Source organism: Apodemus sylvaticus, chromosome 5 (assembly GCF_947179515.1).
Source record: "Apodemus sylvaticus chromosome 5, mApoSyl1.1, whole genome shotgun sequence".
In the NCBI taxonomy this organism is placed as follows: domain Eukaryota; kingdom Metazoa; phylum Chordata; class Mammalia; order Rodentia; family Muridae; genus Apodemus; species Apodemus sylvaticus.
This window is the reverse complement of record NC_067476.1, coordinates 73,082,425-73,100,907: the sequence shown is the minus strand read 5'-3', so window position 1 is coordinate 73,100,907 and position 18,483 is coordinate 73,082,425. Positions and strand designations below refer to the sequence as shown.

Below are 18,483 nucleotides of genomic sequence, written 5' to 3'. Positions count from 1 at the left end.
GGCGCTTGCCTTCAGTTCTGGAACTCATACAAAGAAAGAATGGACTGACTCCCATAAATTACATAGCAGCGCATACCTCTAATATCAGCACTCAGGAGGCAGAGGTCGGAGGATCTCTGTGAGTTCAAGGACAACTTGATCTACACAGTGAGTTACAGAATAAGTCAGAGCTACACAGAAAGACCCTGTCTCAAACAAAGGACTATTAAATCATCCTCCTACTTAGAGAAGACAGAAGCAATTAGGTCTATTCTTTAATCCATTTTGTAAGAATTGCTTTTCCTTGCCCAGCATGTAGTACACCCCTTTATTCTCAGCACTAAGGGGGCAAAGGCAGGAGGATCTCCTAGCCAGGGCTATAGACATCCAGAGATGAAAAAAGGAACAAAAGAAAAACAAACAAACAAACACCATCACAAACCAAAACTGTAACAACTACAACAAAAAAGAATTACTTTTCTTTTAAATAATCCCAGAGAAAGAATAAGATAATTTATAAGGGAAGAGACTCAATTATTAGCTACAACTTAAATTTCAAACTAAACATTTTTTCTTTTGAGATAGGGTCTAGCTTTAAGATGGTCTTAAAATTTAGAATTTTGCTGTTTCATATTCTTCAGTGTTAGGATTATAGACATGTGCTAAAAAAGCCCACATCGAAGAAACAAAAAACAAATAAACAAAAATACCAACAACTTTAAAAAATTTTTTTAAAGACAGCATCTCACTATATAATTCCCTGGATGGACTGCTATGTAGACCAGGCTGGCCTCAAACTCAAGAGCTCAGCATTCAAATTAATAGATATCTGCCTGCCTCTGCTGGGATTAAAGGCTTTTTCCATACTCCTGGTTTGAAAAACTTTTCTGATTAACAAAAACAAGCAAAAACTCCTAAAGATTCTCATCACTTCCTTACCTTTAATCCTTTTTCATCTCTCATCCTTTGCTCCTTTCCATTTGGAACAACAATAAAAATGGGCCCAGATTTGTCATCATCTTCCTTTAAAGTGGTTTTGCTTGGCACTTTCTTCCCTTGTGCACTCTACAACCAGAATTAAAAGAATGTTGATTAGTTAGGCCACTTCTAGATAGATATATGCTGCTGTCTAGCAAAAGAGCTTTATCAGAGAAATCACTGTTCAGAGACCTGCTGATGGCATTTTTGTTATGATTCCAACATATAATTAAATAAAACCATTGCCCAGGGAGTATTAAAATGGGACATGTGTTTAAGTCATACAACTCCACATGGATATTGAAATGGCTAGTGGTTCAAGCTCCACTATTGGAGAGACAAAAGGTATTGCTGTTTAGACAAATCAGAGTGGGGCTGGACTATGGCTCAGCAATTAAGCTCACTGACTGATCTTCCAGAGGAGCCTAGTTGGATCCCAACACCCATACATGGTGGCTCAGATTCTGTGGTTCCCATTTCAGGGGACATCCTCTTCAGAACTTGACCAGCAATGCATGCATGTGGTACAGAAACACACATACAAGCAAAAAACCCACACACAAAATAAGTCAATTTTTAAGATTCAATTTTTATTATTTTATTATTAATTATTTTTAATTATTAATTATTTTATTATTAATCTGTATGAATGTTTTGCTTGCATTTATTTACGTGCATGTGCATCACATGCATCTGGTACCAGTCAACATCAGTAGAAGGCACTGGACAGTTATGAGCCAACAAATTTGTGCTGGAAATTGAAGTCAGGTTCTTTGCATCATGAGTGACAAGTGCTCTGAATTGTTTTTTGTATTTTTTTTTTGTTTTTTTTATTTTAAAGTTTTATTATAGAGAAATAAAGTGAGAAAGGGGAGATAGAGAGGTAAAGGCCTTCCATGACCACATGGAAAGAGGGGGAAGAGAATAGAGAAAGAGAAAGATAAGGAAAGGGAGAGAGAGAAGAGGGTAAGAGAGAAGGATAAGAGAGAGGGCAAGAGAGAGCTCTGAACTGCTGATCAAATGATCTAATTCTTTAGCCTCTGATAAATGTAAAACAAAACAACAAAAACCAAAAAAACACCCAACCACTTGGAGTCCCTTTATGCCTGAAGACCTAACTGAGGCATGTGAAGGAAGGTGGTTATCTTCAATACAGACCATTCTCAAGTGTTGATTTTCCCAGAGCTGACGGTATGAGAGCTGACGGTATGTATGCTTTTTTTTTCATTTATTTTTGAGACAGGTCTCACCATGTAGACCAGGCTGGCCTCAAACAAACTTGCAGAGATCTGTCTACCTCTGTGTACCCAGTGCTAGGATTAAAGGTGTTTGTTACCAGGCTGGAGAGATGGCTCAGCAGTTAAGAGCACTGACTGCTGTTCCGAAGGTCCTGAGCTCAAATCCCAGCAACCACATGGTGGCTCACAACCATCCTTAACAAGATCTGACACCCTCTTCTGGAGTGTATGAAGACAGCTACAGTGTACTTATATATAATAAATAAATCTTTAAAAAAAAAAAAAGGTGTTTGTTACCATGTTAGACTCCTTTTTTTTTTGTTTGTTTTTTTTTGGATTTTTGGATTTGGTTTTTTTCGAGACAGGGTTTCTCTGTGTAGCCCTGGCTGTCCTGGAACTCACTCTGTAGACCAGGCTGGCCTCGAACTCAGAAATCCGCCTGCCTCTGCCTCCCAGAGTGCTGGGATTACAGGCGTGCACCACCACCGCCCGGCCTTTTTTTTTCATGAGGGAAAATACTCAAGATTTCTATGACAGCATCTTGTCGAAACAAAATGTTTGGGGATCTGATAAATAACAAGCTTTGTGTCTCAGCACATTAAGTTTTATTGTGTATGAAAAAATGAAACCAATCAAACAAAAGCCCCAGAAACCTCAATGAATAGTTAATTTGATATATCAAGAGCAGTGATATTCTCTCACACATCTATGGCCTTTTCTAACTGAGTGACTCAGTGCATAAAAGGAAGACAAAAGAACTACATAAATATACAGCATTAACAAACCTTTGCTTTGGAAGAAACTCCTGGAGCTTTAGCCTTTTTCAGATCAGGCTTAGCGTCTATGGTGCTGGAAACAGAATCTTCAACAGGTGCTTTGAGGGAGGGAAAAAGCATTTACTGTGTTAAATTAATATTATTTATCCTAGATACATTAAACACATAATGATGATTAAAAAAAGACTTTCAATCTCTAAGGCATTTAAAGATTTTTTTTTCCTACTCTCATTTTCTCTTCAAGTTTCTCTTTAAAGTCTGGGTAGAATGGCACATGGCTACTGTTCTACCACTTAGGTAGAGCCAGGGAGAGTGCTATACACTGGAAGATATGATCTACAAATTAAGAGAATAGCGGATCAAAACAAATGCTATATGGGAAAATATAAAGAAACTTCCTACTTTGTAAGCTAATTAAACTAAAACCAAAAGCAAACAATGCAAGACTGAGTATTCTGCATTGGTGAACAATGATTTTTTTTTAATTTTTATTTTTTTAAGATTTATTTATTATCATATGTAAGTACACTGTAGATGTCTTCAGACACACCAGAAGAGGGCGTCTGATCTCATTACAGATGGTTGAGAGCCACCATCTGGTTGCTGGGATTTGAACTCAGGGCATTCGGAAGAGCAGTCAGTGCTCTTAACCGCTGAGCCATCTCACCAGCCCCTGGTGAATAAAGCTAATCAGAAGAAAATTGCTTTGATAAAGCAAGAAGTCTAGAAATCAAATGGGTATAGATTATATATTATTGCCCCCCCCCCAATCTCCGCCCTAGGCAGGGTCTCTCTGTGTAGCCCTGGCTGTCCTGGAATTCACTCTGTAGACCAGGCTGGCCTTACACTTAGAGATCCTTCAGCCTTTGCCTCCCAAGTACTGAGTGCACAACCACTGCCTTGCTATTACTGACTTTTATTATCAGAATTATCAGATAGTTAAAAATGTAGGGGTTCAGATATAGGTCAGTGGTGGGTTAAGAGCTCAGCATGAGACCTAAGTATTATCAGTGTTATGCAGCCACATGCTACTAAGCAGAATTTCAGGCAGGTTCAAGTACTGGCTATTTGACCTTGTGAAAATCACTAACCTCCCTGGTTTTATGTTGTTAAAGTAGATTAAGCTAGATGTTACCAACTCCTCTTCTAACTAGAATGTCTAATGATAGAAAATAGCCGTGGAAACCTTAAAAACAGTATGGAAAAATTATTGAAAGCAGTATTTGAATTACTACATCCTTTTGGCATAAAAAAATAATGATGACATTTTTAGTACATACTCTGACATGAGTACTTGGCAAATGTTTGGAGGAGGTGAGGAAATGAAATGAAGAGGTTATCAGGCTGGCTGTACTATGAGTTCCTTCGGATCACTGTCAAAGCTGTTACCTGGTACAGGCTGGGCTTTGGCTGGAGCAGAGCCTCCCATTGGTTTGGACATTGCCTTAGCAGGTGCAGCTGGCTTGGACGGCATGTTAGCTTTCGCCTTTTCTAGCATGGCCAGTACTTGATCTTTAGAAGTTGGCTATAAGGACAAAGCAAATCAACACTGACATAAACAATACATTCATTCTGAGATTACTACAAGTCTGCTACTAAAAACGCTTGAGCTCCTACTTTTGATTCACCAATGAAGTAAAGGAGGCAGCACAAAGCACAAAAGAAGTAATCACATTATGAAATCACATTTGAGTAACTACCATTCTAGAAGGTAATAATCTGCACTACTGTATGTCATCAGACTACACTGCTAAACTTTTTGCTTTCATTAGAATTGCAGATTGTGTCTCATGGTAGGTGGCATCTTTTGTCTACAATAAATTAATGTTTAAGTATTTTCCTAATACCTTTTAACACTTCATCTCAAGAAGAACTAGTACCTTTAGTTTCCCAGTAGCCTTAGCCATTTTTTCATATCCTAAATGCATCATAAAGAATGGCAAAGCATCTTGAGCCTTCTTCCGTACATCTCCATTTCGATCTTCTAGACAGGAATACAGATGAGGAACACAAAGGATAAGATCTGTGGGAGTGGAACGAAGCGTAGGTAGCTTCTCTGCCAGCCATCCCAGAAGCTGCCAAAAGAAAAAAGACTAGTCAAATATTTTAAGTGAGTAATTACTATTACTGATGTGAGGCTTAACTTTTTATTAGTCCCAAACACTGAGTTGTTTTTTTTCTTCAGCATTAGGAATAGAACCCAGAGTCTGTGCACACAAATGCACATATTCTACCCTGGGCTATACTCCTATACTTGAACAATTACTTATTGGAGGTGGGTGTGTCTATGTGGTTAGAAGATGATTTGTGGAGTCCCTTCTTTCCTTCAAGTTATGGAAACCAGGGATCAAACTCCAGCCATCAGATTTTGAGAGTAAGCGTTCTATTCACTGAGCCATCTTTCTGGTTCTGGTTTTTAGCCTTGTTTCCTTGAGATGAAGGCCCAGCTTGGCCTCTAATTCCTAAGTAGCCAATAATGACCTAGCATTGTTTCTAATTATTACTTTTTCTTTCTTTTTTGGGGGGGTATAGAATAGTGTTTATTCAGAGTAGGGGATGGGAGTTAGTGGAAGAGAGGGGTAGAGAGAGAGAGAGGGAGAAAGAGAGAGAATAGAGAGAGTGGAGGCCGGCCATGACCGCGTGGAGGGGGGGAGAGCCCCAGGGGCAGAGAGGTGAGAGAGTGTTGGAGAGCGGAGAGCAAAGAGCCTAATTATTAATTTTTAAGTTGTGAGACAGTATCTCTACATAGTCTTCCCTGTCCTGAAACTATGTACACTGACCTCTGACAGACCTGCCTCTGCCTCCCTTGCAATGGTTATATAGATGTGTCCCCCTTGAACACATGATTTAAAAAGGCATAATTTCAGCTGGGTGGTGGTGGCACATGCCTGTAATCCCAGCACTCTGGGAGGCAGAGGCAGGCGGATCTCTGAGTTCGAGGCCAGCTTGGTCTACAGAGGGAGTTCCAGGACAGCCAGGGCTACACAGAGAAACCCTGTCTCAAAAAAACCAAATCCAAAAAAGAAAAAAAAAAAAAAAAAAAGAAAAAAAAAGAAAAAAAAAGGCATAATTTCTTTGTGGCCATGGCTGTCCTGAAACTTCCTCTGTAGAAGGTTTCTTTGTGGCCATGGCTGTCCTGAAACTTCCTCTGTAGAAGGTTTTCCCTTCTATAGAGTTCTGGGATTAAAGACACAAACCACCAATGCCTGGAAATTATGACTATTTTTTACGTAAACAAGTCTGATTCTTGTATAAGGATACCCTATTGTAGTTTTTCTATTTTTTTCTTTTTTCTTTTAAGTAGCCCAGGTTCCCTCAAGCTCCTAGCAACCCTCTGAATCCTGGCCTGTGTATATCACCAAGCTCAATCCGAGATCAATTTTAACGTAACATTTCTATGACAAGTAATAATGTTATTCTCAAAAGCTTATTTGCTTAAGAAAAATGTCTATTCATGTGTTTTGTCATTTTCAAATTAGGTGTTCTTTTACTGTTCAGAATCTGTTGGCCTTAGGGGCTCCATATGTAACTGAGGCTGATTTCTTAACTCATAACTTTTCTGCCTCTTGAATGTTGGGATTATAGAAATGTATAATCACACTCAGTTTGCTATTTAGTTTTGAGTTCTTTATATATTCTAGATACTCTTTATTGGAGTTTGCAAATATTTTCCCAAATCTCTTGACTGTTCTTTGAGTGTCTTTTGCAGAGTAAGGTTATTTACAAGCATTTTCTGCAGTATAGACAAACATGTTGACTTTTTATCTTTCAAATTTAGAGAACTCATTGATTATTCTAGGAAATTATTTGTAGATTTCTTGGTTTTATAACTGAAAAGAGTTATTTTATCTGTATACTGCATATAGAATGGTATTATTACTCTTTTTCTTTTTTAGAGACAAAGTTTCTCTTTGTATCCCTCACTGTCCTGGAACTCACTCTGCAGGCTGGCTGGGAACTCAGAGGTTTAAAGGATGTATGCAACCACATCCAGCCTTATGTAGCTAATTCTTAATTACTAACAAGCCAAGAATTTTCATCATGAGTATTATATTTTAACAAATGTCTATTTAAAATCAGTTGACATGATCACATGACTTTTCTTCTATATTCTGTTGGCATGAAGGATTATACTGATTTCTGAATGCTGAACTCTTTTTATAATTCGATTAAAGCTGATTTTTTGCCATTGAAGGGCTCAACAAAACAAAAAACTATGCAAACACACAAAAAGGGGACTCCTTTAAGAAGTTTTTTGTTTACTATTTCCTTAAAAGGGAAATACTTTGTTTCACAGTGTAAGAGAACAGTCAATTATAGTGGAGACATTCTGGTAGCTTGAGACAAATGATCACATTTTATCCTAAGTAAGAAAGCAGAGGGCCATGAAGTGTTTAGCTCCCTTTCTAACTTGTATTCAGTCCAGGATTCCCCCATCTGTAAAGCCACTGGCTACAGTTCAAGTGTGTCTTCACCATCTTCAAACTAATGTAGATAATAATGCCCCAAGGATGTAGCCAAAGGCTTCACTACTAGAGCGATTCTGGATCCTTTGAAGAAGCCAATTTTGTTTTTATCTTCCAATTATAATTAGTTCACAACTTACCCTTCTTTAGAGATAAGAGGACAAAAAAAAAACAAACAAAAAAAACCCCTAGCTTTCAGAAGAACTGAGAATCTACTCATTAAAAAAACAAAACAAAACATATCTAATAGGAGCAAAGTAAAATCTTTCCTCTAACCAAATCAAGAACACTTATTTCATAATTTTACATTTAAGGAGAATTTAACCGTTACTGACCATATCATTCTTAAATTAGGTATTCCTTTAATCCCAACACTTGGGAAGCACAGGCCGGTAGAGTTTGAAGCCAGCCTGGTCTACGCAGTGAGTTCCAGGACAGCCAGAGCTACACAAAGAAACTCTATCTCCAAAGGGGGAATATCTCATTTACGTCGTTTGTGCTAAAATTAAATTCAAGACCAGTTTACATACTATATTAATATTTATACATGTCTTATAATTGATCATTACTCACTTTCTTAAACAAAGCAGGTTTTAAAGATTAAGGGCTTCTCTACCTGGTTACTCAAAATTTTGTGTCTCTAGCTTATCTTCTACTTAACATTTTTTTAATGTTATATTTTGTGATATTATAATTTCATGATTTCTCTCTTCTCATTCTTCCCTCCAAGTCTTCCCATGTTCCTTTCCTTCATGGCATTTTTTCCATTAAAATTATTGTTACACACACACACACACACACACACACACACACACACACACACACACGTATGCATGCACCTATGTTTGTACATATACAGAGGAATTTTAATTTACAACATGACTGCTCTAGCAAGAGATCACATCCAAAGACCTCCTAGGAATCCCAGCAGAGAGAGAAAAGCTAGTTTGAGTCAGTCAGCTTGGAGAGGAATTTGAATCAGAACAGCTGAGCTGAACCAGCCAACCAGAGCTCAGAAAAAACTAAGATGGGGTGAGCCCATTTAGCAGTAAGTCTTGGAGTAAGCAGTAAGTCTCAGAGATGAGGGATGACAATTAATACAGGCGAGTAAAAGTTACAGTTACACATATATAATGCCTAAATGTACAATGATTCTATTTTAATAAGCAAGCAAACATATACGGCTAGCCTTAAATTTCCTGTGAAGTCAATGACGTCCTCCAACTCCTGACCCTTCTGCTTTTATTTCTCAAATGCCAAGCTTAGAAGCATGAGCTACCACGCTCAGTTTTACAAAGTACTAGGTTCCACCTTAGGCTTTGTTTAGACAGACACTAACAACTAAGTTTTATTACCAGCCCAAAGTGTTACTGTTAATGAAACAAGAAGCTGGGTTGAATCTGAGAGGTAGAGGCTGGCATCCGAGTTTAAAAAAAAAAAAAAAAAAGGTAACAAAAAGAAGCAGGGTAGAGAGATGGCTTACAGTCATCAGTAAAGAGCTTATGATACGGGCTGGAAAGATGGCTCAGCGGTTTAGAGCACTGACTGCTCTTCCGAAGGTCCTGAGTTCAAATCCCAGCAACCACATGGTGGCTCACAACCATCCATAACAAGATCTGACTCCCTCTTCTGGGGTGTCTGGGGACAGCTACAGTGTACTTACATGTAATAAATAAATAAATCTTAAAAAAAAAAAAAAGAAAAGAAAAGAAAAAAAGGTTTAAAAAAAAAAAAAAAGAGCTTATGATACAAACACTAAGACCCAAGTTTAGATCCCTAGCAGCCATCTAGAAGCTATGCACTGTGGTCCATATTTATAACACAGAGCTGGAAGCAGACAGGAATATCCCTGGAATAGCTAGTCTGGCTGAATCTGAATACCAATTCAGAAAGGACCTGTCTTAAAAAACAAGATGGAAGGCCAGTTGTGGTGTATTTCTTCAACCCTAGCATTCAGGGCTCAGAGCACAAAGCTCTCTGTGGTCTCAATCCCAGGGTGGAGTGGAGATGTTAAGATGGGAAAGTGATTGCTGGTCTCCATATGCTCGTGTACTCACAAAGAAAATGAATTAAAAACAAACAAACAAAACACAAAAATAGAAAGTTCTAGAAATTTTGTATAATTTTATTTATTTTTCTAAGTTTATGTTTCAGTTTTCTTTCTTTTTTTGGGAGACAGATTCTCATTATGTAGAACAAGTTGGCTTCAAACCACTGCTGATCCTCCTTGCCTTAGCCTTAGAACCAGGATTCAGAAGTAACCCACCAGGTTTGTTAAACTGGGCATGGTGGAACACACCTTTAATTCTAGCAGGGTAGAGATTGACAAAACTCTTAAGGTTTGAGGCTAGTCTGGTCTACACGGTGAGTACCAGGACAAGCCAGGGCTATATAGAGAGGTGCTGTCTCAACTACTACCCCCCTTCCATCAAAAGCTTGTTTTAACCATGCATATATAACCATGCATACCACAGTTACTATCGAGGCCACCTCTGGGAGTAAAAGGTGTGAGTAAAACAGATGGTTCTTTATGGTACGAACCTCTTGCCTCAGGAAGGGATTTTCCTTTTTAAGTTCTTCAGAAAGATCTTCTCCCTCGAGCCATTCTTTCATGCCAGTTTGTTCAGCCCAAGCATTTACAGTTGCTAGGGCAGCAGCTCGAACATTGTTCTGAATGGAGAAGAAAATTGGCAAAATTATCAAGTACAGTTTGGAGGGAGAGGTGAGTGTGAACAAAAGAGGCTTCATTTGCTAAGGCCCCATGAACATATGTAAACCATCTTCTCTGGAACAGAAACTGGTGCTGTGGTTCTTCTAAAGACTACAAAAGAAGGTGGAAATATAAAACACTAAATTAGGGAAAAAGTCCTGTACTTGATTATGTCAAACAATAATCTGGGTAAATATTATCAAAGAATAATAAACAGATTTTACTTTCTGAATCTATGGGAGCTTTTATGAATGAAATTCTATGTTAGAGGCTCAAATTGTTAAGAATTAAGCCAACAACTTGAATATGTTTAAATATTGACTTGTATTTATAGAACATAAAGATTTATGAACTGAAAGACTCAATTTCTCAAATTAAGTCAATAACACAAAAGTAAAGAAACAAAACATTTAGCTAGCCGGGTGGTGGTGGCACACGCCTGTAATCCCAGTACTCTTGGGAGGCAGAGGCAGGTGGATTTCTGAGTTCGAGGCCAGCCTGGTCTACAGAGTGAGTTCCAGGACAGCCAGGGCTAAACAGAGAAACCCCGTCTTGCAAAAACTAAATCCAAAAAACCAACCAAACCAAACCAAACCAAACCAAACCAAACCAAACCAAACCAAACCAAACAAAACAAAAACAAAAAACCCAAAACCCCAAAACAAAAACATTTAGCCTAGGGAAAACATTTAAATAAAAACTTGCAGCCTTCAATGATACTTCAATGAATTCTGAGATGATCAAATTATTAGTACCTAACTGAAGTACTAGAAAAGTTATGTTGTAGTAGGTAATTCAGGGTGGGAAGAATATATATAGAATATCATTTCAAGATCTCAAGTTTATATCTAATGATGTGTGCCTGCCTTAGTAGAATGGAATATATTGGAAAGAGATTTACCTTGCTGTCTCCAAGAACAGTAATAATAGGGATGCCTAGGTTCTTTACATGCTGCTTGATGTTTGGACCCATGGCTACTGCCAATTGCTGAAGGATATTCAATGTCTGCTGCACCTGAGTAGAAAGAGCCAACACAGGTTCAAACTGTGATCAAACTTGTTCAAAGTTTTACAAATGCTATTATGTGTGGTCAGTATTATGGACTATTTAAATAGTATCATAGTATTGTAATACCAGATTATAAATAATTTTTAGCCTCTTATTGGGTATTACACTTGTGTGCATATACCCACATTCAAAACACATATACACATTCAAAATTCTTTCTTTTCTTTTTGAAATAGGGTTTTACTATGCAACCCTGGCTGGCCAGGATGGCCTGGAACTCACAGAGATCTACCTGCTTGTCTCCTGAGTGCTGGGACTAAAGGCATGCTCTACTATTCCTGACACCCCTCCCCCGCAAAAAAAAAAAACTTTCAAAAAACTAGAGTACTAGAATTTTATTTTATAGTTTAAAAAAATATCAACATAAAAATAAATTAAAATATAAAAATTAGAGCCAGATAGATGGCATCGTAGGCAAAGGTGCTTGTGGTCAAGGTTGGCGGTCTGAGCTTAATCCCAGAACCTTGGTGTGGTGGAAGGGGAGAACTGACCTAATGAACTGTTCTCTTCTATATTCACACTCTTCCTCTCAAATATACCCAAACAAATAAACTTATGCTTTTAAAAAAAATCTAAAAGCCGGGCGTGGTGGCGCACGCCTTTAATCCTAGCACTTGGGAGGCAGAGGCAGGCAGATTTCTGAGTTCGAGGCCAGCCTGGTCTACAGAGTGAGTTCCAGGACAGCCAGGGCTACACAGAGAAACCCTGTCTCGAAAAACCAAAAAAAAAAAAAAAAAAAAAAAAAAAAAAAAAAATCTAAAAATTAGAAAACAGAGCACTTCTATGATCCCAGCACTGGGGAGGATGATAAAAAACTGCTTTGTGTATGAGAGTAGCTTGGGTGGCATTAGTAAGTTTAAGGCCAGCCTGCACTACACAATGGATCTCTATCTTAAAATATAACGAAAACAATAGAAATCAGGCATATATACATATAAAATAGCTCCACACAAATATATTTAGTATGGGACCCCTACAAGAAATAAACTTTTACGATATGCATAGTGGAGCACACCTCTGATCTTAGTGCCTGGGAGGCTGAGACAGGTGGATCTCAGTGAGTTTGAGGGCAGCCTGGTCTACAGACCACCAATGCTATGCAGAGAAAGCCTGTCTTGAACCCTCCCCCCTTGGCCCCCAAACCCCTGACATTTATAAATCTTGTATCTTGAAACACATATAAGAAACATACGGATTCTTTTTGTAGTTGAAAACAAGTAACATGAACACTCCTTTTTGCTAGCAAAAGCCACAATGAAATGAACCTTCTATAGCAGCAGGGAAAGGGAAGAAAAAGAAAAGGCACATGGGCCACATACCAAGATTTTGTTTGAATCATTCAGTCGACCCTTCAAGGCAGTTGGAAGTTCACCTATATTTGGTTGGATAAATTTTGCTTCATTGATAATACCTGCCACTTCATCTAGGCCTTCTTTCCTGATCTTCCAATTCTTGTCACCAATCTTAGACACCAACTCTGAAGTAATTTTGTCACTGAAAAACAGAAGGCATATTTCTAATTCTATATTCCTAAAAGATAATGGCACCAAAATTCCCTTTACTGAATTAATAAAAGGTCAGGTATATACTACTGCACAATTGCTACTTGGCAATCAGGAAGCTAAGGCAGGGAGACAGTGGGTTCAAGGCCAGCCTATTCTATATATTAAAACCCTAGTCTCAAAAAAAAAAAAAAAAAAAAATCCCAGAAAAGCCGAAACAAACAGCTGGCCATGGTGCTACATGCCTTTAATCCTTGCATAGGCACCTTGTCACAAACAAACAAATACCTAAACCCAAATACCCAAATAATATAAAGAATAAAATAATTTCTTAGGGTAAAACCTACCTGATCTCAATCCTTGGCAGAAGATCAACAACATCATTGCCCCCGTCACCCGGCTCCTCTCCTTCGTCCCCTTCATCCGTACCACTTGTGCTGTGCTTACAAAGTCCTCTGGTTGGAGCGGGAGGGCTTTGTCCCTGCATCTACACACACATGAATGAAGCTAATGAAGCTGAAGAATAACTGCAAGGAGTCTGGAGAAGGTGCCCATGGAAATGGTTCTCATTCTTTCATAATACTTATTTGTTTATTTTGGCTATCCTGGGGATAGAACCCAGGACCTTATGCATGCTAGCAAGTGTTCAATCACTGAATTTCATTCCTAACTCATAAAATATTTAGATAATATTGTAATATGTACTTTAGTTACTAGCTAGATTCTAATTTTGTGACAAAATAGCAAATTATTTTTTTATAAAGATAATTAGAATTTGACTTCTCAGTCACTAAGTTGTCTTTGGACTAATATTTTCAAAACAAAAGAAAGAAAGCTATGAACACTTAGCATATTCAGTCAGAGCTTTTCAAGAAGACCTACCCTTTTTGCTTTTATTCATAATTTAAAAAGAAAAAAAACTAACAAAAAACCCCCAGTAAAATTATATTTCAGTCAAGTGTAATAGTAAACGTCTCTAATCCCAGCATGCAGGGGCAGGGGGCAGGGGGCAGAGGGCAGGGGGCAGGGGGCCTGCTGCAATTGATGCCTGCCTAGTCTATATGGCAATTTCAGGACCAGCTAAGGTTGCCCAAAAATTTTTAAGTTGTTTTTTTCAGTTTAATATAATTTTTTAATAAATAGTAGATCCATATTGTCTGACATTACAAATGCATTAAAAAAACACAAGAAAATAGATCTCTTGTTCTAAGCCATAATCACTCAGTGTTCTTCACAACGTCAATTTCAAATTTCTTAGGAATTCTTCTAGGAACATTTTATGTACATAAAACCAAACATATATGTTCTTTATTCCAAGAGTTTAAAAATAGTCATTTTGCCTTTAAGAAAAAAAAATTGCCTTTAATTATATCTGTACTTTGTGGTATGTGCACACATGAGTACAAGTATCTGCAGAGGCCAGAAGAAGGCATTAGATTCCCTGGAGTTAGAATAGTTGCAGGCCATTCCACATGACTGGTGCTAAGAAATGAATCTGGGTCTTCTGGAAAAGCACTTAACTCGTAGTTCTCTCTTCAGGCTATTTTTGATGTTAGTTTTTTGGAGAGGCTCACTCTGAAGCCCAACTAACCCTGATCTCTAATACGGTCTAGGCTGACTCATGGTCTTCCATGATCAGAGTGCTGGAATTACAAATGAATGTATACCATTAGACTTGGTCAAAAATTTAGTCTTATGTGAAATTCTCAAACCACCCACAGATTGGATCATTTTTAGAAGCTTTACCTTTTGAAATTCTGCATCTATCTGGGATAGGAGGGCGGGCTTCTCATCCTCAAAGATCATTCTCAAAGAAGGACCAACATAGAGATACATTACGCCAAGTAGGGTGATGGCAGAAGTTCTCACAGCCTGCCAGAGAAAACAGTAAGACCTTTCCAAACTAGAGCAGAAACACAAAAGTGGATACAATGTTTACACACACACTGAAGCACACTCACTGGATTTGTTGCAGCAAGAGCAGTCTTCACATTGCTAATGAAAGCTTTGACATTCAATCTAGAAAAAAACAAAGCATTTAGAATTGATAATGAAATCTTCAAAACATCCAAGAGCGTATAAAATTAGACATTAGCATAGACTCCCACTGGAGGACTGCTCAGGTATCCTGTTTCCTTAACTTAAAATGAGCTTTAAATACTATCTGTACACTGATTAATCATGTTATGTTCAATTAAGATTCCAAAATCTACTCTTAAAACTTAAAAAAAAAAAAAAAGATTTATTGCTAGTGTATGTGCATGCATTAGAGACACAGGACAGAGAGGTCTGATAACAACTCTGTTGGATCCCCTGGAACTGGAATTACAAATAGTTGTGAGTCACCTAACACTGGTGCTAAGAACTGAATTCAATTCAGGTCCCAAAGATCAAAGTTAAAGATGTTCTTTAAAGGCTGAATCCTCTCTCTAAGCTGGAGGACAGCTATGGAGTTTTTCACTCTACCTTTTGGTGGGTTCAAAGGACTGACCTCCAGCCCCCAGCTTGTAACCTAGCTTGTACTGGCACCGTGTGTACATGTGCCTTTGTCACAGTTCTAGGTCAATGTCTGTGTATGTGTCCTACACCAACTCCCAAACTTGTGGCTTCCAGTCTTTTGTAACTCATTTCAGAAGCAATTTATTCTCCCAGTTCTTCAGGCCACCTTTGACTCCAGAATCATTCTGGCTCAATATCCTATACAGTTCTACTTTCATACCATATGCTAAGTAGAATACTTTCACATCTATAATTTATATGCACATATCTATTACTTTTTTTGTTTTCTGTTTTTTCTTTCCCCAAGACAGGGTTTGTGTACCCTTGGCTGTCCTGGAACTTGAAGATGCCCTAGAACTCAGAGATCTGTCTGCCTCTGCCTCCTGAGTGCTGAGATTAAAGGTGTGTGCTATAATCACCAGGCTCATGAACAACTACTTCCTGACAGCATTTATTTGAATAACATATTAATAATTCTCCCTAGTCTTACTATCTCACTCTGGTCAGATACTCTTGTGCCAAAGCTTTCTGCATCCAAATCATTGCAATGCTCGGAAATAAACCCAGAACCTCACATATTCTATGTAACTGTTGCAGCACAAAATTATGGTCTATCCCTGCTTAAAATGCTTTTGTTTTCTCAACTAATTCAAGTTGTTCAGGCCTTAGATGACTTGTTCTCATTTTTATTCCAGTCTTATTTCTTACCACTCTCTAATCACATTTCACTGAAGCTATACCCTGAAAGCATATACTAGTCACTATTTTTATTTATTTTTTGAGACAGGGTCTTACTAAATATGCCTGGTTGGTCTTGAACTCACAGTGATCTGCCTGCCTCTGCTTCTTTTACTTGTGTAGCTGACTAAAGATGCCACTATCGCTGGTCCTTATCAGAGTTAATAGGTAGTAGTTACATGAAAACAAACAAACAAACAAAACCCACACATAAAACAAGGCACAAAGAAAGAAACACAATATAGCAGCTACACCCTTTTCCTAAAACAAGAATGCCTGAATTCCAGCCTTGGTATTGGCACTTTCTTAGCTATGATATTAAATTTTCTGAGCCTTAATTTCTTCATCTATAAAAGTAGAGACAACATGACATATGCTCTAAAAAGGGCCTGGATAAATAGCATATACTAACAGTTTCAGCACATGAAGCTACAGCATGAGGGCTTAAATAATTCCAGGAATCTGAGAATATACACAGTAACCAAAATCCCAGAAAGCTAAGAGTCCAGTGAGGTAGTTCAGAGGGTAAAGGTATTTGCCATCAAGTCGGTGACATGTATTTAACACATGGTAGCCACATGGTGGAAGGAAAGAACCAATTTCTACAAGTTGGTAGGCCTAAATGTAATATAAAAATAATTAACAACTATGCTCATACAAAACTCAATTTGGCAAAGAGTGTGTAAATGGTTAAAATTTTTTATTGTAGGAATCCTGACAGCATTTAATCAAAGAAGAGCCCTTTCAGGCACTAAACAATTAAGGAAAAAAAATTACTTCATACAAGATCTTGGGGGAAAACTTCAGAACCTCCAGAAAGGCAGGGACAGAGGAGAGCTAAATGGCATAGTAGGTATAGGCACCTGCCACCTACACCTCCTACAAGACTGATAACACACACACACACACACACACACACACACACACACACACACACACGTGTGTATTATAAAATGTTAAAAACCCTAGATGTCAAAATGTAGAATACAAGTCAACAGACACCTTCCAGAACAAATGTATCTTTTATGTAAGTTAGACAACCTAACCCCAGTTCTGCAGAAGCAAGCACAGACAGTAAAAACAAATCAAGACCAGAAACTTGGCAAAATATTTAATTATATTTCACTTTTTTTAGACTTACTCAGAAAATCCAAATTCTTTTATTGCATTTGATAGCCAATTTAGAGTTTCTGACTGATTCTTAGGATTCTTTTGTGAGAAGGCCATTGACATCACCTGAAACAACAGCATCAGAAAACATAGCATCAGATCTCCACTTTTTCTTATATTTCTCATAGAAATAAATTATGACTTTAAGGCATACATGTATTAAATATGAGTTTTTAGGTGTTAAGTAGAAGGGTCTATTAACAAAAGACTTATTTTATCCTAAAAAGAAATGAGGTGACAGAGTTTCTTGGTTGAAACTTTTCAATGACTGATCATTTTGAATTACAGTGTCTTAAGAGAAAATTAATGTTATTTGCTATAGTAAGTTGCAGGTAACCAGGGCATACATATACACAAAACCCTCACAGTATAAAAAACTTTACTCAAGAATTAAGTGTAATTGGTAGGCCCATGTTAAAGTTGGGGAAAGCACAGGAAAGCACTTCAGGAACTCACCTGCTCAGCTGTCCAGGGCAGCGCGCAGGCTTCGGCGATCGCTGTCATGGCTTCTTTTGCATTGTTCCCACATTTCACATCTCCAATCTTGTCTACAAGGCCATCTAATACAATCTGAGCAGACGTTTTAGAAAAATTTCCCTTCTGGGCAATCAAAGCAACAATGTGAAGCTTCATCTGCATCACCTGAACAAGAATCAACATCAGAACATTGTGAGGAGCCAATGACACTCAGTTACCTACACAGAACCTGAAAGTGTAGTACTTACAAGGATAATTAGATAAAAATCAAAATTCTGAACAACCAAATAATTTTTATTTTTATCTATTAAAATAGCTGACAATAAATACAAGAAGAAAAACATGTACCACTCAATGTTTAACTTATGAGGTAAAAAATATTTTCAAACATATTTCATTGATTTTGTATATATGTGGGGACTCATGAAACAGGAGGAGTGTGCAGGTCAGATCAGGGTGTGAAGGAGCTGGTTCTCGCGTTTTACCATGTAGGTCACAAAGAGTGAGCTTAAGGTTGTGAGGCTAAGTCGTAAGTATCTTTATTTGCTGAGCCATTTCACTGGTACACAAAATTTTGATTTTTATGTTTTCATTTTTATTTTTTGCATTGATCTCAATATATGTAATCCTTAATACATCTGGGTAGATCATACTGAATGCATAAAGCCCCCCAAATTACTATAATATTACAGCTGCCTACATAATACAACTTCTACAGACTTTACACATAACAAAGAACTTGTAAAAATAATTAATTTTTTTTAAAAGATTTATTATTTATATGAGTACACTGTCTTCAGATCTGTCTTCAGTCAGATCTCATTAGGGATGGTTGTGAGCTACCATGTGGTTGCTGGGAGTTGAACTCAGGACCTTCAGAA

At 37.8% G+C, this 18,483-nt stretch overlaps 1 protein-coding gene across 2 annotated transcripts in view; it reads right to left on the bottom strand.

Annotated features, from left to right (window-relative positions):
- Ckap5 (cytoskeleton associated protein 5) overlaps positions 1-18,483 on the bottom strand; it is an 89,920-nt gene that overhangs the window by 23,507 nt on the left and 47,930 nt on the right. For both annotated transcript variants that reach the window (XM_052182957.1, XM_052182959.1), the window contains exons 17-28: positions 17,582-17,767; positions 17,097-17,191; positions 14,680-14,737; positions 14,465-14,590; positions 13,066-13,205; positions 12,536-12,710; positions 11,049-11,162; positions 9,979-10,107; positions 4,852-5,046; positions 4,361-4,496; positions 2,981-3,069; positions 919-1,044 (exon numbers count right to left, since the gene is read on the bottom strand). In XM_052182957.1, the coding sequence (XP_052038917.1) occupies positions 919-1,044; positions 2,981-3,069; positions 4,361-4,496; positions 4,852-5,046; positions 9,979-10,107; positions 11,049-11,162; positions 12,536-12,710; positions 13,066-13,205; positions 14,465-14,590; positions 14,680-14,737; positions 17,097-17,191; positions 17,582-17,767 (1,569 nt within the window). The remainder of the gene's footprint in view (positions 1-918; positions 1,045-2,980; positions 3,070-4,360; positions 4,497-4,851; positions 5,047-9,978; positions 10,108-11,048; positions 11,163-12,535; positions 12,711-13,065; positions 13,206-14,464; positions 14,591-14,679; positions 14,738-17,096; positions 17,192-17,581; positions 17,768-18,483) is intronic.